The sequence below is a fragment of the Lutzomyia longipalpis genome, chromosome 1 (genome assembly GCF_024334085.1).
Source record: "Lutzomyia longipalpis isolate SR_M1_2022 chromosome 1, ASM2433408v1".
Classification (NCBI taxonomy): Eukaryota; Metazoa; Arthropoda; class Insecta; order Diptera; family Psychodidae; genus Lutzomyia; species Lutzomyia longipalpis.
Window position 1 is genome coordinate 18,514,117 of NC_074707.1, and position 22,525 is coordinate 18,536,641.

Below are 22,525 nucleotides of genomic sequence, written 5' to 3' on the forward strand. Positions count from 1 at the left end.
GGAAAATGAAAGAGAAAGCACAAACATCCACAAAAAGGACAAAAGGACATTTTCAAGTAACGAATTAAGGACGGAATGTAAATAAAAAGGAAAAATCATAATATTTGTATTAGTAATTAACCTTGAAAACAACTCGTAAAGTCCTTTCGTCTCCTTCATTTTGCTCAATTTCTATCGCAAGTATATTCAAAAATTAATTCCCGCAGTAAAGAAAATTCATTTTATCTAGGAAAAACTGCTATTTTATTTTTATAATATATTTTTGAGACAGATTATTGCAAATATAAATATAGAATAAGATTTTTTTTGTCGATTTTAACTGCATAATTTTTTTCTTAAGCTCTGCACAATTAGAGGGCTTTTCTATACATTCCCAAAAGTTTTTTTTTAATAGCATAATCTCAAATATATAATTTATACGTATTATGTACTTCAATGAGCTTTGCAATATTTTTCCTCAGGGTATCTGTTGTGTTGAAATCTCTTTCAATACTAATGTTATTGCGATATTACAAAGTTTGAATTTACTTTGGAAGTAATGTTACTTGATTTTTTTTTTTGTTGAAAAAAATAATAATAAAATTCTCATAATACATTACTTTTTGGATAAATTATCTAATTAATTATTTGTCCTCTAATTAAACCTACCATTTGTGATACAATTACGAATTGCTATTACATTTATAATTGATTATTAAATTTATTTTTGGAGATTCCCATAAAATGCCTTCGTCTTTGCTCTATAAATCTCACATTTTATACTTCTTACGGAGATTTAAAATAATTGTACCGTATTGTGTGGGACAGGAAGAAAAAAAAGAACTAAAATTAGTTTTTTGGAAGAAGAGAAATTAATTTAATTTAAATAATTCATTGGTTTTTCGCAAAATTTTCGCAATTTATCCTTTGATTCACTTCATTAAACTAAATGTTTGTCTGGATGGGGGAGTGGGGATATATTGAGAGGATGTTGATGACTTGATAAACGACAAAATCTTGTGCTTTTCATTGGGGGTAAATGATGATTTTAAATGAATTCTGCTTCTGACGTTAATATGCCTTCGGCAAAGAAATCCTGAAGAACATCCAATAGACGCTGTTCAGCTTCTACATTGCCAATTGCCACATCGACTGAACCCACGCACAGTAGTAGAGCTAATAGTTGAGATTTCCTGCAAATTATTAAATTATATAAATTGGAAATTTGTGATACAGCATCAAGGATGATAAGGATATTTTTTTTTCTCTCTCATAAAAATCCTTACTTGTAATCTCTTTGCAATTTCTCACGATCATATTGCAAATCAATTTCCAGATCAATTGAGAATTTTGCACAATTTATCTTCATTGTGTTGTAGTACAAGTCCAACAGCTTCGACGTATACTCTCGTCGTATTTTGGACGGAAGTGATGAGATGAGTAGGAGTGCAATGTCATTTGTAGGGCTGAAAAGGGACAACAACAAAAAATATTAATTAATTATGAGTGAGTCCTGTATGGATGATGTACGTGAGAAGCATTAAATGAAGCGTTGAAGATCACAATAATTCATTGAAAAAGTTAATGTTTTATCACAAAGAGAGATTTCTTGTTTTCTCACTTAAATTCACAATTTTCGTGAATTTTTGATAATGCTCAACGCTTCATAAAATGTTTAGGAATGTTTGTGCTTTAACTTACCGACTGTACGTGACCATCTGCCAATCGAGTACAACACAGTTGTCGTCACTTTCTGGTTGAATGGACTCCCTGAAGAGGAGATTGTTGCACCAAAAGTCAGTGTGTGTGATGAGACCCATTGGTTCAACTGGCTGGAGGAGATTGGCAATGAGTGTTCGTGTTTTGGGACGTATATCCGTTAAGGCTTGCATTTCCTTCTGATGCCCAGGTTGCCGTTCGAGGAAACGTGTCAGCTGTGGCAATCCTTGTTCAACAAGCTGCTGGTAACTATCAGTAGCGCGGGCGGTTTGAAAGAGGAACGGATACTTCTCATTGAGATCTATTTTGTGCTTTGTCTTCATTCCCAACGATAAGGCGTGTACGGCTGCAATGGCTCTAATAGCACTTTCAGCCTCCTCAAGTGTTAATCCTTTGATAAAGTGAGCCGACTATGTGAAAGACAGATATGATACATACATATAGGTACTCCCTCTCTAAACTAAAGTCATTTCAACCCCTCAATTGCATCAATAAATAATACCTTGTAGCCAAAAGGTCTCATATCTTGTAGAACTAATATACTCTCTGGTGGTTCAGGACTATTCTCCTCATCGTGTTGCTCAGTTGTGTGAAAACTTCCAGCTACGTAGTGTGTATGGAGACACTTTGGGACGCTTATTCTCAAGGGTGTCTCTCCGGGGGATAAGTTATTCTTCTGGAACTCCAACAAATCAGGCAATATCTACACGCATAACAAAAGAAGAACAAAAAAAAATACAGAACAAATTGTTAATTCACTAATGTTACTAAAGTTCGTTTTTTTCTTCTTCTTCTTTTTTTGCCCAATTGAAAGCACAATGCAATATTGAATTCAATAGAGCAAAGAAGTAAAACTTGAGTAATATGTAAGTATAGGAGATAAAAAATCGTTAAATATTTTACTTTCGTGTAGAACTTAATTTCACGCAAATCAAATTGTGCTTCTGTCACAAAGTATCGACTGAATGGGTCGTGAGGCAGTAATTTGATGATTATTTCCAAACGGGCACCATCCTCTGTCTCATTTTCAATGTCATAATCCACCGATACGGCTAGGATGTCACTCAAATTGCTGACACCATCATGTGAGCCGGGTTTCACGGAAAAATCCTGGGGAAAAGCCAGAAGAGATAAATGTTTTAGGAGAGGAATATATATATGAGATTGATGGGCACTTTCACTTTCATTGGCTTTCCACATGAAAATGGGGACAGTGTGTGTAATTTTCTTCCCTCTCATTTTCTTGGCCATCACTTTTAATCTTGCCATCGAGACTTACGGTTATTTTGACATTGGATGCTGTTTTATGGTGCTCCTTGATGATATCAATCAACCAATCTTCATTCACGGGCCAACTGTCGGAACTTGCGGAATCTTCCTCCGTGTCTGACATCTTCACTCGCTTCTAGACCTGTTCGTGGGAGGAAAATCTCTTAATGATTTCGTCTATTTGATATTTTTTACGTATTTTTTCTTCTCCAATTTCTTTATTATTTATATTCCAAATGTTTTTTGCGGAAGATCCAGAAAAATATGTTCCACTTTGTGAGAATGGAGGTAGTGAACTGAAGATGGGTGGCTCACAATGATGGCAATTTAAGCATTTATGGGAGTGTGGTGTGTAAGTGAGATAGAGATGGTTGGTATGAATGAAGGTGAATTGAAACAACACAAGAATATATTGTAGAAGGTCCCCCTTTTTTTCGCCATTACATACATATACGACAGCATTTAGAATGTTATAAAAGTTGTATAGTATGTATTTTTTGGGGGTACAACACACACTCTCTATACCATACGACGACGTCGACGTCCCCTGATGACGACGACGCCTCCTGGGTGGGTGTGGAGTGTCTCTCATCGTGTTTGTTCCACTCTTATGGTTAAGCAGCGGCAATATTGTTGTTATTACAATATAATTTTATGTGCTGTGGACACATAAAAATAGAAGATCAAATCGACCGTAGATTGATTAATTTTGCGTTACAGATGAACAAATTCAAATTATTTTCGTGTCTACAGCATTTTTTATTCAACTTCTTCGTAGGTATATTCAAAAATCACCCTCTTTGGTGCATAAAATGACAAACTCGTGTCGTTCATAACCGTGTAGTCAATTTTAAATGAGATTGAAAAGATACCAGATTGACAATTTTAGATTGTCTCTACAGAAAATGGAAAGAGATTCAATGAAATTTAACTTTGGCATACAATAATAATTATTTTAATGCTTCGCAAAGCAAGAAAATTTGCGGTTTTTAAAGTTTTTCAATAACTCGGTAAAAAAAACTTTAGTCTTTGCATTTTTTTATCAACAATAGAAAGTTATAATTTCTTAAAGAAAGTTTTCTTTTAATAAAAAAGAAGTTCTAATTCGCATTAAATCGACTTTTATGCGCATAAATTTATTATAAATTGAATAAAAATATTTTTCTAGATTAGCATTCATGAAATTAATTCACGGAGATCTTTTCTTGTGAAGACTACCAAAAGAATAAACATTAAATTACAATATTTCTTTACACACAGAGAAATATAAAGCGAGATTGAGAACGAAAAGAGGGTGGAATAGATAAAAATTGTCACAATTTCTTCTCAGTCTTCTTTTTCATTTTCTATTGATGAAAAATTAAATTTATGTGACTACACAGAGGGAAGTTTGTGAGAAGAATAATATGTAATACAAAATGCTATGTGAAAGATAACTCGTTATATATGCTATTACACGAATGTCTTTTGGTGTCATGTAAACATACCTACTTCTCAAATTGTATGTATGTACATTTTTTTCCTCAACTTTTCAAATTATCCCCACACAGAGAGACACGATGAAAAGGAATTTTTATTCAATTTCAAATTGAAAATGTATGGCAAAGAAAATTGGTGTCTTTTGTCGAAGTTTTTAAATGAACATTTCCGCGTGGGTGGATTGTATTTGAGAGTCAATTAGAAATTTGATGATGGGGAAATAATATCGCTCTGAGAGAGTATCACGTGTTAATTGTTTAGGTTGTAATTAATGGTTTTCTCTTCTCCACTTTTGCGGCTTCTCCAAATGAATGAAATATAAATTCTTGCATCTACCGTTGCACTCTAAAGCTTCCACGATGAATTAACTACACCATGTCCCAAAATAACTGACGTGGAAATAAAGAAAATGGTTAATTTTATGTTCTTTGTACTATTAAATTACTTCTTTATAGAATTTTAGACACTGGTTAGTGCTAAATTATTGATAATTTCAATAAATTTTCTAATTTCAAGAGAGCTTTTGGGAGCTTTTAGGACAAAATTCTAAATGTACAGAGAGTTTAAATTTATGTTTACTGCAGAATACCTTCCCTAACAGCACCTGTGCAAAATTAGCCACAATCTTGGGGCACAAATTGTGGTGTAGTTTGTATCTCGTAAAAAAATATTTCCATATGCAGTCCGTGATTAATGAGGGCACTCTGGTGCAAATACCATCCAAGAGTGATGATATATATTCACTTTGAGGGGTTGATGGGCGAGGTAGTTTAAGGAGGAGGTGGTGGTTAATGAGGGAAAGATGAAATATGATTTGCTGTCTTATCAGATTTTGATGAAAGCCACACGTTCTGCATGTGTTATGTATACATGTTTATGTTTTTTTTTTTGCGTTTGATATTAATGAAGAGCTCAGTCACACTGTGTGCTTGAAATATGGATTTTTACTATCATGTTAAATGATGTTTCTTCATTTCTCAACAAAATTCCACTATACTTTCATTCTAACTCCGTATACAATTAATTGGACTCATGCAATTTAACAACGAGGTGTACAAGTTGAATGATTTACAAAGTTTCTTCCATTTAACTTGACTACGTACTTAAATATGTTGGCAGGGGAAAAGTTGTGTGGTTTTTCCGTAACGTCTATGATAAGGAATTTGCGTGCATGAAGTATTTAAGAGAATTTTTCTTTCTTAGCAATTTTATTGCATTCAAATGAAAATTGAAGGAATGATTGCTCGATGGAATGAGATGTGAGATATTTCTTCTTCCTTTAAATTATTTTATTTCATTTGTTCCCATATAAATTTACGACATAATTTTATGATTATTCATTTATCTATCCTATTGAAGACTCATTGTATTTTACCCGCCTCACTTATGCGAGACATTGGGTACAAGAGGAAGTTTTAGCAAAAGAAGAGAGAAAGTAAAATAAATCCAATTGAGGATAATAATGTGCTTATAAGTTACTACATCATGTAGTTTCCAAAGTGGAAAAGAAGTTCAATAAGTTGATGATTAATAAGAATTAAAGGGCGTCTGGTAATTTTTCACTCAAACTATTACATAAAATACGAGACTTGTGAAAGAAACGACGATGGTATTTGCAATGAAATGAAAACTACTCCTTCTTGTCTAGACTTGGGCGTCTGTCGCTTTTTTCCTTTCTTTCTTCCCTCAATTCCCTTCTTTTCATTCCCCCCATCTAAACATTTTGTATATATCTCATTTGTCTTGAGGAAAATACAAGAATTTTCCATTCAATGTCAACATGTCGAACTAATCCTGTATCCTGCGTGTGTTTTGTATGGAAAATGGAAAGCTTTTCACACAAATTCTAAAGCTGAATAGAACGAACAATATGTATATCACTGTTCTTCCTTCTGTCGCACTTAACCACTTCCTTTTGGTTTGACAAATTAATATGTACACGTAGACTCTCTCTTCATGCTGCTGGTTTTCCCTCTACAAACTACATACAGTACAAAATAGATTCTCTGTGCCCTCTGTTAAACTCACTTTTTGTCTACACTCTTTTTTTTACCCTCGACCAGGATAATGTGAAAATTTGTCTCTCTGTATCCTCTTTGCAGTCACTCTCCCTCTTTTTTTTTGTTCACCAAATACTTCAGCAACTTCTGCAAAATGCTATCCTTTACACTTCTTATGGGTCTGTGATTCTTGTGCGTGATTGAGAATAATGAGAGGAATAAAGAAGAAAATCTTTCATTCTTTTTTTCTTCCGAAAACTTGTATAAAACCACCGTAAACTACTGACTGAGATTGATTGTAATACTTGAGAACACAGAATTTTCTTTAAAGAGAACAAGAAAAAATCCTGAAGAACAAAAAGAATTGTACCAGCCAAGAGGAATATGATTCACTTTATATGAGAGAGATGGCTTTCACTGTGGCGTGTGCCAAATAAATTCACCAGAGATTTCAGAGCATCAGAACACGGCAGCAACGATCCGATGACTGCCTTTTGGAGGCATTTGTGTGCAGAAGAAGCCCAAAGTGACTTTGGCTGTGAGAGAAATTTTCCACTCAAGAGAGAAAGAGTATTGTAGTGTTGTGAGGTGAAGAGAGAAAATAGCATAGTGCCTAAATGGGAAATGATTTTTCCATCTTTCTCCTACACATTTTGTATCCCTTATGGGTGTGTTATCCTTTCCACGATTTTCCCACAACACATATATAATTTGCGCGAGAGGGCCCTTCTCCATCGTTTCGTGTGAATGAGTTCGTTTTTTGACAGTAATTCCCAATCCCAAGGACTAAATGACCATGATGGGGAGGAATTTATGGTTTAATTTGGTGATGTGTGCCATTACTGTCGCTCAAAAATCAATTTAACCCACCCAACATGATCAAACATCAAATGGGCATTGTCAGGAGCTTTCACCCGTTTTGTACATACTATATAGTATTGTATACAATTCACGGACACTTAAGCTCTCAAAACTCTTGGGAATAAAAGGGCATACTTTCTTTTTCCTTCTACTGAACAATCAGAATAAATCCTATTGGGAATATCCGTGACATCCAATATGTATCTATACCCCATCATTAAATGAAAATCCTCTTCTCTCGCTCTTCAAACCTAAAAAAGGGGGAGAGCACACAGGCAGCATCTCTATACTACAAGCTATACTATGCAGTACAGCACAGCACAACCTGAACTCTTTTTGAGGGGAGTGAGTCTGATGTGGAAAGGTGGATGTACCCCAGAGAGAGCGAAAGAGCGAGTAACGCGTGAAAATTCGTGACATATTCCATGTCTGCGCATGAGTGAGAAAAAGAGAGAAGAAGGGAAAAAGAAGGAAAATCCATGAAGAATTTTTCTTCTTTCGCAAGAAGTTTGTGCGGGAGAGAACTTTCTCTATATATTCACACAAGATGATTTCACACAAGACATATACATAAATATGTCTATAAGAATCATGCAAAATCGATTCAACATGTCATCTCGATCTTGAGTTTGTCATCACTTTCCTCGTTTGACCCCCCTCAATTGGGTTTCCCATCCATTTTTACCCATCATGAGTCAATATGTCAGAATTTTTCTCTCGATTCGATCAGCACATTATATTCCATTTGCCACATTCATTGCTTCAATGGATGATCAACATTTTTTTTTGTGTGTTATTGTCTCTGATTTCACTTCTCGTTGCCTCTTCCTATTACCCACTTTTATTGTTTTGTCAGACATATAATTTTCCAGAGAATTTCCTCCATGCAGAACATTCTCAGTATATTGCTACTAGCTGTGTTATGTTGTTGTTTATACCGCTAATAATTATTAAACATCAATATAAGAACTTTTTAACATGTTTCCTCTAATGTAAATAATTTCATTTTTATGAAAAACATCTTTGAAAGAAAAACACTGAAAGCAGTTTTATGTTTAGAAGTTTTTTTTTTACATAAACAAAAAACTTTGTACTTGAACCCAAGACATTTAGCGTGTGAGTCAAGTGTTTCATCTATTATACTACGAAGCATAAGAATTTTTAAAAGATATATGAATTTTTATTGACGTTATTAATCACAACATTTTCTCAGAATATTTAAAAAGAGTTTCTGTAGAGCAAATATTTTCTTAATTTTGTTTTATAATATTTCTGCCATTTATTAAGTCAGCATAAATAATTGCTTTTATCTCATTCTCATCTGTAATAATACATCACCCATCATGACATTTTCCATTTTACAATACGAACAGCTTAACTAAAGTATTCGAGATGGGCCTAAATAAATATTAGTATTATTTTAATAAAGCACAAACTAAATATTTTCTCATACAAGGAAAAATTTTTCTTCGCTGTGTACATTCATTTCATACGAACGATGTATGTCCTTATGAGTAGTCGTCTTATGGCAATCGTCAACATTTCTTTTGGGGTGGAAAGGGGTGTGGTGTGGGGAGGCAAGGGTGGATAAAAGATGGGTGGGGTGAATGTGTGTGTATGTCTCCATAAAAATCTTATCGGGTTTATTTATTATGTAATTGAGGGAAATCATTCATAATAGTCCTTTTACACACAGTACAACGGCACTTTAGTAGAAAGGAATCATTCATATATAGTTCAGGAGGGTGGAAAAAAGGGGTAGCTAGTGATTCATGGAATGGGAGGAAGGAAATCATGAAAGTGTAAGAAAATGTCCAAAAAACTCTTCACGCCGCACTTGTGGCAATAGGAATCATCGTAAAGATGAATCATATAAGGAAGTGAAAAAAGGAGGTTGATTTTGGGATATAAAAGTATATACTTTTCGAGACTTCTTCTCTTTTTTTGGGGGTGTGGAATGGGGAAATTTTATTGCAACCATACACCATTTATGATGAGAAGAGGATGCTTTATTTTCTGTTTTCCCTTTCTGCTGTATAAAAATGTAATATTACGCAAAATTGTGGTTTTCGAAATTGCCACTTCATTGTGTGACAGGGGTGTGATTCAAAGGGGGGTGTTTTCGGGGGTGCTTCATTTGATAGTCTTCTCCTCTTTCGTGTTGTCTTTTGTCATCAAGATGTCGTGATTGTTCCTTCAATGACCCACGAACTGGGGGAATGGAAGGAACAAGGAGCTGAGTTGTGGAGGGTAGGACAGAAGGTGATGTAGCATGATAGGGGGCGAATGTCCTTCAGTGGCAAAAGTAGAAAATGGATTGAATAATTTATCATGACAATTTTCGAACTCTTATCAAAATGACTGTAATGGTATAAGCAAGACAATTTCACTTTTGGATTAAATGCTTTCTCAATCGAATTATTATTGTATCGTTATTATTAATCCCACCTCCCTTTGAATTGTTGTTGCTTCTACTGCTACAACCATGAGTGAATTGCTTTTTCTATTTCTATTCACAATCAATTGAGTTTTATTGGAGGCTTACGGAGAAAATAATGCTTGTGGGTGAGGAAAGTGAAGAGAAATTACTACATACCTACTATATTTTGATATCGTATTGTTAGGCGATATGAGAAAGGATATTTGTATGAGGTTTTCTCCTTTCTCTCTTTCACTCCTCTATTTTTGAATATAGCATCACTACACCACCTCCTGGGAGTCTTCTCTCTATACTTTTCCCTTCTCAAATCCTTTCCCATCTCTCAACGATGACGTAGTTTGTGACCCAAATAAATATATCTGCTATGTATATAAAATTATGTTGCACTACCGGGGTGTGTTGCAAATGAATGAGAATACAACGACCTATGGCAGATGTGGAGGGATCCAGATTCATTCTCAAAATGGGGTCAATCAATGAAAAGTAAATTCTCGTTCCCATTTTCCGCGTCATCCTCCACCTACGCGATGTGGTGCTACTGCAAGGGAGAGGATACTGACCTCAATCTGGTGCATTTCTCGTTGCAGGTCCTCGTGGCACCGGTTCTTGCCGGCTTAGCTGTGGCAATTGGTGTTCCGATTCTTCTCTTCTATGTGTATGGCGTGGTACCCGTATCACTGTGCCGGGCCGGCTGTGGAGTATCAACCACCAAGGATGGCTTCAAATTTGACTTTGAAGAGGAATACGGTGCCACACGAAATCCTGGTAAGTTCTATCTATTTCTTTCAATTCTATCAAATAAGATAAGTTTTAAAAGAATCTTTTTATTTAATTTAAAGAAAAATCACTCAGTAAGCTCTTTTAAACCCTTTATCCTTCGATAAAAGACACTCCAACGATTCTCCTTGATTTTTAATGGATTAGAAAATAAAATCTCTCCGTGTGAAAGTGAATTGACGGTTATCGCGTTAATTTTTTATCAGCTAAATTGAATTGTCTCGCTAAGGAGAGAAATCAGATGAAATATTGTCTATAAATGGAACAAAGTGATAAATGAGAAAACACTTAATCACCCCTCCTCTTATCAATTGAGCATAATTTATAATGTATATAACGCAACAACGCTGTATGTTGGTCTAATTTTATCACACGAATCCTTACAAGTTTAAATATTTTATTTACAAAAACATCCGAGCATGAAATTACACTAATGGATTTATTCGATTTTGTATCTATTGAAATGAAGAAAGATTGCAAAAGGAAATTGCGCAGTTTTTTGCCAAATTTATTGATAAATTGAGTGGACACATTGACCTTTGGCAATCCTATTTATCTATTTTATCCTAAACGGCTCTGAAGAGTTTTCCTTTTATGTATCATTCACAAAAATAGACTTGAGAAGCTTGAAAAGCTCTCTAGAAATAATTTTGAATCGATTCAATAAAAAATTGTTTGAAAAGATTCTTTTGAAGATGAGAGATTTTGGTGCTTTTTTGTTATGATCCTTTGAATTCAGTTTAGTGGTTAAGAGGGATAATCTTGAATTTTTGTTGTTGTTGTGAGTGGATTAAAAGCAATTAAAAGCATCCAATACTTTTTTCTGACCCAATTTGTTATTTATTAAGTTAAAAATGTAATTAATTTTAATTTTATTTATTCTCATTCCGTGAAAGTATTTTTGATATAAATATATCAAGTCGATTTATTCGATAAACAAAAATTAAAATAATCAAACCAATTCAATGAAAATGAATGAATGAAACAATTTCTAGTTTTTCTGAATATTTTTTCAAAGTATACCTGTATTAGAATTTTATCTTACCAAACAGTTTAATTTTCATATTATTTTTTTCTTTATTAATTTTCTACTTTTTTAACACATTTTTAAGGAAAAATTAAAGAAAAAAATCTATAAATTCAGAGAAAATTGTTCATAATCTTATAAAAATAAATAACATTTCATTTACAGACTAAAATGACTAAAAACCCTTCCCGATTAATAAATAAAAAATCAATATATCAAAACCAAACTCATTCAATATAGGGCTAATTTATATGCTTATATCCCCGTATTTGGTACCCTATACCAATTACAGAGAAAATCGATTCGAAAATTTAATCAATTTACTATTTTAGACTTAATTCCCAATCTCGTTTGGGTTGTATTTAGGAAAATTGCACAGGAAATTATTGAGTGTGTATGGCATAGGTATATATAGGTACCTGTATGGGAAAGGTGCGGAAGTAGGTGAATCAAGGATAAAACATGAAGAGAGTAGATTTTTTTTGGGGAAAAAGAAGAACAAAAAAAATTCCACATAAGCACGAATTTTTATTTAAAAAAAATCATGAAACAAGAAAAAGTGTTAATGATATTGAAGTCATTCTTGGAACAATTTTTCAAACACCTTCATCAACAAACATGAAGAACGTGGTGTAGAGAGTGCGTGAATATCAAGTTTCGCGCTAGTCACCTCGTTCATTTTCCTCGAAATTTATTTATTTTTCTTCTATATTTGGGCTGTGTGAAAGCTCACGATGATGAGGACATTTTCAGGGTTTTCATGCTGCGAGAAAAAATGTTTTTTTGTTCCTAAAGGAGTTTCAAATAAAGAAAAAACATTTTGTTGTAGATGCTGCGAGTGTGGATGCTGTGTCGCGAATTGGAGCAACGAGTATTGGAGAAGTGAGTCTGAGTGTTGCCAGTGGAAGCCATTTGGGGGTTTCGGGACAGAATCCAAGTATTGGAGTTGTGAGTTCATCCACAAGGGAATCCACAACAGCTCTTGCAGGCAGTATTACAGGGTAAGAAGGAAGAAGAGCTTTGAGATTCTTCTTTTTTTTTAAATGAAATGAAAAATCGTCATATTCGGTGGTTTATTTAAATTCATACAATAATGTTCCTATTTCCTGTGCATTGGGGTGGTATTAGACATCGTTTGGAGGTTCAAGCGGATGTGAGTACATCGGAAACAGCCTCAGCTGTAACGTGTGTGAGTGAAAAATCCGGAAATACTCTCAACGACACAGCATCTACGCGAGCTCTTGCTGGATCAATTCTCAGCTCACGGCAGCACATTGATTCGGCTAACGTGAGCGAGGATGGCATTTCTGAACGGGTGCGATTCGACAGCACTATTTGCTACGTGATTGATGGGAAAAAGGAATCAGATGCCTGGTATACAGTTCCCCTTGACCAGGTGAGGCAATTTTTTCCTTAAAGGGTCAATTAGAATCATTTGAAAATCTATATTCTGTGGGTGTAATGTTGCAGGATTTGGGAGCTGATAAATTGAGCGTAGATAGTGGTCGATCAATGAGGAGTTCCGAACGATCATTCCGGGATGAGTTGGATTCATCGAGTTTGTCATCTGGGCACAAAAGGATGACATTTTCCCAGAGAAAATTGACAAATTCCCAACATAGGAATTTATCGGTGGACAGCAACACTGGTTCCAATAACTACATCCCCGAGAATGTGAGCCTAGAGGTGGAGGAAGAGGAAGAGACTAATAGAGCGGATGAACCCACAATTTCCGTAACATTTGAGAATGGTGTTGTGGATGATGGGGCGTCGTCTTCCAAGGGGAAAGGGCACGATGTGGGGTCAGCGAAACAAGATAAATCAAATGCAAAGCGGTCAGCAACGAAAACGGCAATTTTGCGTAATTTATTCTTTTTTCAAAATGAAAATGGTGGCCCAAAGTCATAGGAAAATTCAACATTTAAACCATCCTATATACTTTTATAGTTCTCTAAGACTTTATTTCTCCATTTTAATTTTCTCTCTCTCTTTTTTAATAATTTATATTAATTATTTTTCATCGACTATTGCCCACAAGGATGCATTTTTAACTAAAAGAAAAAGAAAGGAAGGAAGGATTAGAAGAAAAAAATACGCACAGACTTTGACATAAATGTGTGTAGTGTGGGTGGATATTTTATGGATTTTCAAAATTTTAATTTTACTGAAATTTTATTCTCCAAAATGAAGAATATTTCTATGTGAAATTCACAATATTTGCGAAAAAATACGTCGTTCGGAATATTGGCATTGAAATGCTCTAAAAATTATGAGAAAAGAATTTTCATTCTTTTTATACAAAATGTTTGTTTTTGAATTAAATACCTATGATTTTGTTAATTCAATTAAATTTCAATAAACATTTGAAAACAATAAAAAAAATATTTTTTCTAGGTCCGTGAATTAGTATTCGGCCTAGCAAATAGCTCAATAACCTCCTAAAAATCCTATAGAAGTTAAAATATGTAGAACCTTAATCCCATATCAGTTCTGTTTGTGAATTAAATTAAAATTCATTATTTTAAATAATTTTATCAAAAAAGTTTATCAAAAGAAATTTTCTTCAGAAGAAATGAATTTTAACATTTTTCATTTTATCTTAATCTAAAAGCTAGCTCTGTAGCTGCCTGTTAGCTGATATGGGATGATCGCACAATAGAAATATTAATATTTCTATATTTTCCCTCAAATACTGCCTCTCAAACAGCTAAAAATAAAACCTAAATGTTAAATCCAAAACTTTTGTAAATGGTGCTAATTTATAATTGAAAAGTTAGAAGGAAAAATATGAATGTTTTAAGATTTATTAAGAAAATGAATTTATTTCTAAAAGCTATAATCTTCCGAGCGACCCTTCAATCTTCCAAAATATTATATTTTAACAACAATAACATTCACTGCAGTTAAAATCAGAGGATAAAATAAAAATGAAATATAAATGTATTGCTAAATAAAAAAAAAAATAACTTGCTATGAAATAGAATTAAAACGATGCTAAACGATAAATAAATAATAAAAATTGAAGAAAATAATGTTCCAAAAAAAGAGGAAGAAGGAGGATATTGAAGAATATGATTATAGCTACAATTTTTCACACAATGTCGTGCGTGAGTGAGTGTTTATAAAATTGATGGAAAGTAATGTGGAAGTATGAAGAAAAAAAAGGATCAAAAACATAAAAACAATATTATTCAAATTAAAAGAAAATAGCTAAATAGTTGCCGAAATAACCATAATTTTGCTCAAAGTTTTCGCATTTCCCTCCCATTCGGAGATTCATTTTATGACTCTTTTTTTAAATAAACTTTTCTTTCAATTTATTTATTTATTTAAAAAAATCTTTTTTCTGCATTATATTTTAATTATTAAAAAAAAAAAAAACCTTTACGATGCGAATGAGTTTGTAGCCTCTACAAGAAAATATTTAAATGTTATGCGCGCAGGAGTGATTTTTATAATAAACTAAATGGAAAAGTCTATCGATGTGAAGTAAAAAAAACAGTAAAAACACAATATTAAAAAAAAACTATAATTAACGTTTAAATTTTAATTTATTGAAAAAGAAAATGAAAAAATAGATGTTAATAGAAATTGCCAAATTATCATTAATTTATACGTTTTCTTTTTTTTTACAAAAATAAATAAAATAAAATATAATAAAGAAAAGATTTTGTTCCTGTGCATTTCAACGATATTCATTTTCCACCCAGAGCCCCCCTTCGTAGCGCCCCCATATTATTTTATTTTTTATTATTAAAATTTTTTTTATGTTTTTTTGACTACTTTTTGAATTTAGCGCCTTTTTTGGTACATTTTGTTGAAGAGAAAATGAGACATGCTATGTCATCGCTACCCGTCTCCTTCACACTTTCAGTTTTTCGCAATTTTCTCGTGTTTTCCGCCGAATTTCCCAGCAAAAGTGCGTTTTTTGTGACCAGAAAAACACTCTCGAATTTTTGGCATCAAAAATTCCAAAAGTTCGCGAAAATCCATTTCCGGGAAACGAGAGTCGTGTAAAATCCCCAACCGTCAAAATTTATGCCAGCCCTAATTTCCTCACTGAGCGGCTCCTCGGGGCCGCGGGAGCACCTGTAAGTGCCCCAGGAGTCCCAAAAATGCGTTCTATGCCCAAAAATTTGGGAAAAAACAAAAAAAATCATATTTTTGGAAAAATAAAAAAAAAATTCGTTGGAATTCAAATTTTATTATTTGGGTCTGACGTTATATGGCGCTATTTTGTTGATTGATAGGAATTAGCCATCTCACTCCAATTTCCGCCATTCGTCTCGCTCACTCGGTTTTCCGAGTCGTACGTAAAATCCCCAACCGTCAAAATTTCATCGGGCCCCAATTTCTGCAGTGAGCGGCTCCGCAGGGGCCCCGGAGAATCCGTAAGTGCTTCAGGATCCCCAAAAAAAAATTTTACGCCAAAGAATTGAGAGAAAAACAAATAAAATCACGAATTTGTGGTAAAGCAAAAAAAAATTTCTTTAAAATTCAAATGGCAATGGTAAATGTGGTAAAACAATTGCGCATTTGTCTTTACTCTCCCTCTCAATTTCTATCAGTGTATTGAAACGTCAAAGAAAAAAAGTTGAAAGAAGAATTTTGGCCGAGTTTAGTGAGAAAAATTCTTCAAAGTTTGTCGTGAAATAGCGCAGCAATTGAGAGATATGAATCGTGGAATTCACTCCGTAATCTAACATCCAACGGGTACAGTATGTGGAATCTACTGATAGTACTGATAAGTTTAACATTGAGTGCGCCAATGCACTTGGCCGCTCCACCCGGAAACGTGTCGAATCCCCTGCTCGAAGGACGATTCCTGCCCATCCTCAATCAATGCAGCACCGCAGATACGGATAACGTGGTGAAGAACCTCTGTAGCCTGTATGCTGCCATCGTGAAGAATGCCACAGCCACGGTGAACTTTACAAGAGACTTCGAAGCGTACTCGGCAAATCCGGAATCAAATGTAAAGGGCTTCTGTGAGAATCTCATCCAGTTCCAGGGGGTCCAGCAGTACATGCCAAATGTGACGTTGTGCATGAAGCAGTGTACAACATACACGAGTGATTGGACTGAGATTGCGAAGCCACTGTGTCGATTAATTCAGTGGCGTCTTGAGGTGCAAGGAGTTGGTCGGATTTCTCCTCAGGCAGGAGAAATTCCTGCACCACATTCCACACAGCCCGGTCAGGGAGGTACTCCAACGGCAAAGACAGCTGTGGTGGTGAATACAACGACTCAGGGATTGGGGGAGAATCAAGAACTTAAGCAACCCCCACTGGAGGGGAAGAATCCCGTGAAGGATGCTGAAATACCCCCAGAAATCTCTGGTGGGGAGAAAATAGTCATAACTCCGGCACTTCCGCCGAAGCTACCAACTGAGAGTGGTACCACGAGTACTAAAACCCTCAATGAGCCACCGAAAGAGGTGAAGGAAGCTAAAGAAGTTCTCCTTCCGGAAGATATTAATGCTGAACCACCCAAAGTGGATGCGGAGGTCCCAAAGGAAAATCCGGAGGTGCCCAAGAATGATGCGGAGGTGAAGGCAAGCAACAGTCCAGGGAAGGAAGAAGAACCGAAACCCGTTGAGGAGGTAAAGGAAGAACAAAAGCCAGCTGAGGAAGCAAAGAAGGAGCCTCAGGATTTAGAGGAAGACTCCAATGAGGGTATCAAAGATATGGAGGATGATGATAATCACGATGAGTATATGAATGTTGGGGATCGCGAGGAGCAACCATCCATTGTGAAGGGAAACACGAATAATTTTGATCTCAGTGATCCAGATCCCGTCTTTGGTGGGAGTGACGTCAAGGAGAAACCCATGGAGGACAAGATGGAGGTGGTTGATGGACAACGGGATCCCTTCCAAGAGGAGGATGAATCCAACTTCTTCACCTACTTCATGTGCGTGATGATTGTGTGCATCATAGCGTACGTGGTGTACCACAACAAGACCAAGGTGTTGGCTCTTTTGCTCGAAGGTCGCCGCTCCAGTCAAGGTCGTGGACGACGAAAACATACGGCTGCCTATCGAAAGCTGGACTCAAACCTCGAAGAGGCAATCACGTCATCGGCTGCCAGTCGAACGACGCAGATCATCTACTGAAAGGGCATCATTTGCCAGCGCATCAGGGTAATAATGCTGCACACCTGGTAAGATCACATTTTGACGTCATCTTCTCATGCAAAAAAAAATCACTATCGCGCCATTTCTGTAACATTAAATAGAGGAGACTGTTATAAGTAGCAAAAGCAATTGCAAAGTGATCTTCACGCAAAAAAAAAGAATTCTTCGCCGCAATCATCTTTCTCACAAAAGCTGAAGTATTTTTAGTAGAATTTATTTTATTTCTTCATTTGCGCGCGCCTCTTTATTCCCTCCACCGGGATGTGTGTTGTTTTATTTTTCCTTTTCAGTCATATCACACACACACAGCTATAGAAAGGATTGAACGATTGAACGTGTTTTTTTCCTTGTTCTCTATAATAAATAAATAAATAAATAAGAATCTTGTAAAGATTTCTATTGTCATGTAAATAAAAAAACAATTTAAAACGTACAATCTTCACTCAACAAATTGTTTTTTCTTTCTTTCTTCAGTTCTCTTTTGCCAATTCGTGGAAGACGAATATTACTTCGCGCGATAAATTTGCATCATTCGCTTTGCGCTACTCGAAGAGTTAACATCTCCCAGAGTGTGTCATAGCTGCTTTAATTTTTCTTTTTTCTCTTATTTTCAGGGATTTTTTCTATATGAAATCTATCTCATTGTACTCAGGCAAGATTTAGATTAATTTTACTGAGATTTTTTTCTTTTTTTTCGGGTGTTTTCCCTGAAAAAACCCTAAAGTTTTCTTACATTTCGCGGGAGCATATGGTGAAAAATTTTTCGTCGGACCCAAAATTTGAGTCGCATAACAGTTTTTTGGTGATTGAGTGGGGTTTGGCTGCGCGTGTGTGTGCACACACACATGTCGCTGCCGGCAGATCAAGGGAGTACGAGCGAGATGAGGCGTGTGGCCTCTGCGCTCGCTACTCTCCCGGATTACACTGATGATGATAGCAAGATCGAAAATGCTAATGATAAGAAAGGAGATAGCGATGGTGGAAGTAGCGAGTGTGACTATAGTGCATTGGATAGTGAGACTGAGAAGGAAGATAATTCGAATGAGCGCAAGAAGATGGATGTTGATCAAGAATTTATCCCAAGAATAAGACAATACGGCGATTCTACTCAGGGTCCTTTTATTGTTTACTTGCGTGCCATGAAGAAATTTTCTCTCGATGTTGTCAGGGTTTCGAATGATCTTTTCCGCAAATATGCGTCGATTAAGACAATTGATCCCGTAAATCGCGATAAGCTACGCATTGAGTTTAACTCTAAGAAAGAAGCCAATCATTTGCCTTTCAATAAGGATTTCTCTAAACGATTCTCTATTTATGTCCCGGCTAAAAAGGTTGAGATTGATGGGAAAGTTGTGTTGAATGATCACATCAACACAGCTGATATTTTGAAAGGTGGCCAAGGAGTTTGCAACGGTGTTGACCAACCCGTCAAGGTGTTGGAGGTGGAACGTTTGAAGAAGAAGGTGGTTGATGATAAAGGAAATGCTTCTTTTCAGAAAACGCCATTTGTCCGAGTGACTTTTGAAGGAAATACCCTTCCGGATGTGCTCCTTATTGGGAGACTTCGTTTGCCAGTAAATGCTTTTACCCCGAAAATCATGCGATGCACATGCTGCCTGATGGTTGGCCATACTGAGAAGTATTGTGCCAACAAGAAACGTTGCGAAAAATGTGGCCTCCGTCATAAGAATGAGGAAGAATTTAAGGAGTGTGCAGCTAGCACCTTCTTGTGTCCAAATTGTCGCATTTTTTACAGAGAAAAAACCCATGATTGCCCTAAAGTGAACATGATCAGGCAAAATGAAGTTGATAAGGCTTTGGCTAGCCGTGAGTCTGGACCACCCGAGGCTTCAGAAAATGAAAATGCATGGCAAATGAACGAAATGGCAAGCAGGAAAAAATTGCGAGGAAATAGGCCGCAAAACTATAAGAAAGATTTTCCTAGTGTGAATGCTGTGGTTCATAAGAACAGGTACAATGGCCTCTACGTGGTGCATGATGACGATGACGACTCTGATTTGCCTGAAGAGGAAGACGATGAAATGCTGGAAGGTGCAGTTGGTGGTGCTGTAAGTGGGGCAGTTGGTAATGCAGTAGATGGGGCAGCTGGTGGTGCAGTAGGTGGAGCTGTTGGTGATGCAAGTGGTGTCATAGTAGGTGGAACCAGTGGTGCTACAGTAGGTGGTGCCACAGGTCCTACTGCAGGTAGTTCAAGTGGTGTAGCAGTAGGTGGTGCCATAAGGAAGAGGAAACTCAATCAGAACACTAGTACGAATAACGATGATGCAATGTTCCGCTGGGCAGCTGAGTACGATAAGCAGAATCCGAGAAATGCAACCCAAATCAGGCAGCCTGGAAGTGAGAGGCCAGCTGCAAGAACGGAGGCAATGGAAACGGAACAGCAAAGTGAAGTTCCTGAGGAACAGGAAGCAAAGAAAGCATCTTACGTGGGTGGTTTTAAAGAAATGGTGTGTTCCTTTTTCAGCAGTTTTAATTTCGGTTCTGGCTTTATGAGTTTTGTCGAAGAAATTATCCTTCCTTGGATTGAGAGACGCATTAATGAGTTTATGCCTAAGATCTTTACCTTTTTCTGTAATTAATGGATAGATCAAGTCTAAGAAATATAAAAGTTTTTCAGTGGAATATAAATGGTCTTAGAGGAAGATTGCAGGATTTAATTGTTGTTTGTAGGCGTCTTAATATTGATGTTGTGTTGCTCCAAGAAACTAAAATTACACCTCGTTGTAGAATTAGAATACCCGGATATTCTCTCTTTCGCAGTGATAGAACTGATCGAGGTGGGAAGAGGCGAACGCATAGCAATAATTGACGATGAATACACGCAAGCAGAAATGGTTGGTGTAAATATTGTTCTAGCGAACAAAAGCGTTGCGTTGTGGTCTGTGTATATACCAAACTCCTCGGCAATTAGATTTTCTGATCTAAATCGGGTGTTTGCAACAAATGTGTTTGGTACAATCGTTGGGGGTGATTTTAATGCACATAATGCGCTGTGGGGTTCCTCCCATCAAGATGGGAGAGGTGGTACCCTTCAAGAATGGTGCGAAAATAACAACCTCGTGGTTCTGAATGATGGCCGTCCAACGAGAATTGCTTGTCCTCCAGTTCCTAGTAGTGCTATTGATATAACATTTGTGTCACAAAATATTGCTTTAGATTCAAGTTGGGATCAGTTTGAGGAAACCTTGGGCAGTGATCACATTCCCTTATTAATCAATTTTGCTTATTTAAATAGAAATGTGCCTAGTGAGGTAGTAGATGAGGATTCTGTTAGGGATGCGCGGGTTGATTGGAAGAAATACAAAGAGGCAGTAGAGTCATCCTTAGCTACTGTGAGTGATCCATGTCCTATAGCAAGACTTGAAAAATTAAACAAATTAATGTGGGACTCAGCTAAAGAAGCAGAGAACAGAAGACCATGTAGAGCAAATAGTGGCAATAGTCAGGGGCAATACAGGGATCAAGTGTGGTTTGATGCAGAATGTGTGGCAGCGTGGAATGAGAGACTCGAAAGCTTTACGACGTTTCGTAATTCAGGGACTAGAGATAATTTTCTAGCTTACCGCAGGAAAGATGCCCAAGCTAGAAGGCTTTTCCGTAAAAAGAAAAGTGAGCATTGGCGGGAAAGATGTGAAAATTTTTCAAGTTCCACCTCTCTTTCTGAGTTGTGGAACATGGCGAGATCATTCCGCGGTCAAAGCCGAAGTAGAAATACAAATATGAATGAGTCAATGTTCCAAAACTTTGCCGATAAACTTGCGCCTCCCTTTGTCAGTAGACCCTATCATATTGCCCCGACAGCCCCAGAAGGTCGTGAATCACATTTGCAATACTGGTCTATTTTCACCATATCAGAGCTAAAATCAGCTCTCAGTTCCACTAAAAATAAGTCCGCTGGCTTGGATAGAATAAAAGTGAGCTTCTTGCAAAATCTGCCCAGGAATGGTCTTGAAGTGTTAATTGGAATTTTTAATGATTTCATGAGGTCTGCCATAATTCCGAGTCCATGGCTCTCTACCAGAGTCATTGCCATACGTAAGCCTAATAAGGATGGTTCTGAGGTTACTCATTATAGGCCAATTTGTATATTATCTGCGGTTCGCAAAGTTTTTGAAAAGCTAGTTCTGTTACGTCTGGATAGTTGGGTAACAGATCTCGATCTAATCCCACAGTCCCAAATGGGCTTTCGTAAAGGTTTCGGTACGCAGAATTGTTTAGCCGAGCTGAGCGCTAAGATACAAATTGCTTGGTCTGCGAAGAAGGTACTAGGGTGTGTGTTCCTTGATGTATCTTCAGCTTATGATGGGGTGCTGGTTGATGTGCTCTGTCAAGATCTTGTATCTGTTGGTTTACCTCAGAATATTGGTGTACTCTTGAGTCGCCTACTTTCTGAGCGGTGCTTGGAATTCTTTGATGGCAATCGTAAGATCTTAAGCAGAGCAGGATCCGTCGGATTACCGCAGGGCTCAGTGTTAGCTCCCCTTTGCTATAATCTTTATGTCAGAGACATTGATAATACCATCTCCCAGGATTGTCTTGTTCTGCAGTATGCAGACGACATTGCAATAGGATTTGCCCACAAGGACCCTCAAGTCATAGCGAACGTTCTTTCAAACTTATGTTTGAAAATTGAATCGTTTCTAATTAAACGAGGTCTGTCCATTTCAGTTCAAAAATCTGTAGCCATGCTTTTTACAAAAAAACATGTCCTGCCCTTTTTTGAGGTAAGATGTGGAAGCAATGTCATTCCTCTTGTTGAAAAATTTAGATATCTGGGGGTGGTATTCGATCGCAAGTGTCTCTGGGGTGCACACGTC

General features: G+C 36.4%; 3 protein-coding genes across 9 annotated transcripts in view; 2 read left to right on the forward strand and 1 right to left on the reverse strand.

Moving 5' to 3' along the window:
* Positions 1–14,733, forward strand: part of LOC129795345 (E3 ubiquitin-protein ligase RNF19B-like) — a 37,158-nt gene extending 22,425 nt beyond the window's left edge. For all 4 annotated transcript variants that reach the window (XM_055836593.1, XM_055836577.1, XM_055836569.1 and 1 more), the window contains 4 exons: positions 10,335–10,512; positions 12,381–12,552; positions 12,680–12,947; positions 13,022–14,733. In XM_055836593.1, the coding sequence (XP_055692568.1) occupies positions 10,335–10,512; positions 12,381–12,552; positions 12,680–12,947; positions 13,022–13,459 (1,056 nt within the window). In that variant the 3' untranslated portion in view covers positions 13,460–14,733. The remainder of the gene's footprint in view (positions 1–10,334; positions 10,513–12,380; positions 12,553–12,679; positions 12,948–13,021) is intronic.
* Positions 216–6,938, reverse strand: LOC129795374 (uncharacterized oxidoreductase dhs-27-like). 4 transcript variants are annotated; one of them, XM_055836628.1, is made up of 7 exons: positions 6,840–6,938; positions 2,978–3,109; positions 2,602–2,808; positions 2,201–2,401; positions 1,681–2,108; positions 1,266–1,445; positions 216–1,172 (listed from the first exon to the last, which is right to left on the reverse strand). In XM_055836628.1, exons 2-7 carry the CDS (start codon positions 3,089–3,091, stop codon positions 1,028–1,030), a joined length of 1,275 nt encoding a protein of 424 aa, XP_055692603.1. In that variant the 5' UTR covers positions 3,092–3,109; positions 6,840–6,938; the 3' UTR covers positions 216–1,027. The 4 variants fall into 4 exon arrangements, with proteins under 4 accessions (XP_055692603.1, XP_055692585.1, XP_055692594.1 ...); XM_055836610.1 differs by having other exon boundaries at positions 6,817–6,935; XM_055836619.1 differs by having other exon boundaries at positions 6,475–6,935.
* A 1,367-nt stretch (positions 14,734–16,100) lies between the features above and the next one.
* Positions 16,101–18,138, forward strand: LOC129795404 (uncharacterized). Its single transcript, XM_055836647.1, has one exon. It carries the CDS (start codon positions 16,272–16,274, stop codon positions 17,664–17,666), a length of 1,395 nt encoding a protein of 464 aa, XP_055692622.1. The 5' UTR covers positions 16,101–16,271; the 3' UTR covers positions 17,667–18,138.
* Positions 18,139–22,525: the final 4,387 nt, after the last annotated feature.

Bases quoted from the DNA above. Each gene is read 5' to 3' on its own strand.
- LOC129795374 (XM_055836628.1), bottom strand. From the start codon at position 3,091: ATGTCAGACACGGAGGAAGATTCCGCAAGTTCCGACAGTTGGCCCGTG. The intron at 2,809-2,977 runs GTAAGTCTCGAT...GCTTTTCCCCAG, and splicing joins CATCCAATGTCAAAATAACC to GATTTTTCCGTGAAACCCGG. The intron at 1,446-1,680 runs GTAAGTTAAAGC...GTCCCTTTTCAG, and splicing joins CAGATGGTCACGTACAGTCG to CCCTACAAATGACATTGCAC.
- LOC129795404 (XM_055836647.1), top strand. From the start codon at position 16,272: ATGTGGAATCTACTGATAGTACTGATAAGTTTAACATTGAGTGCGCCA.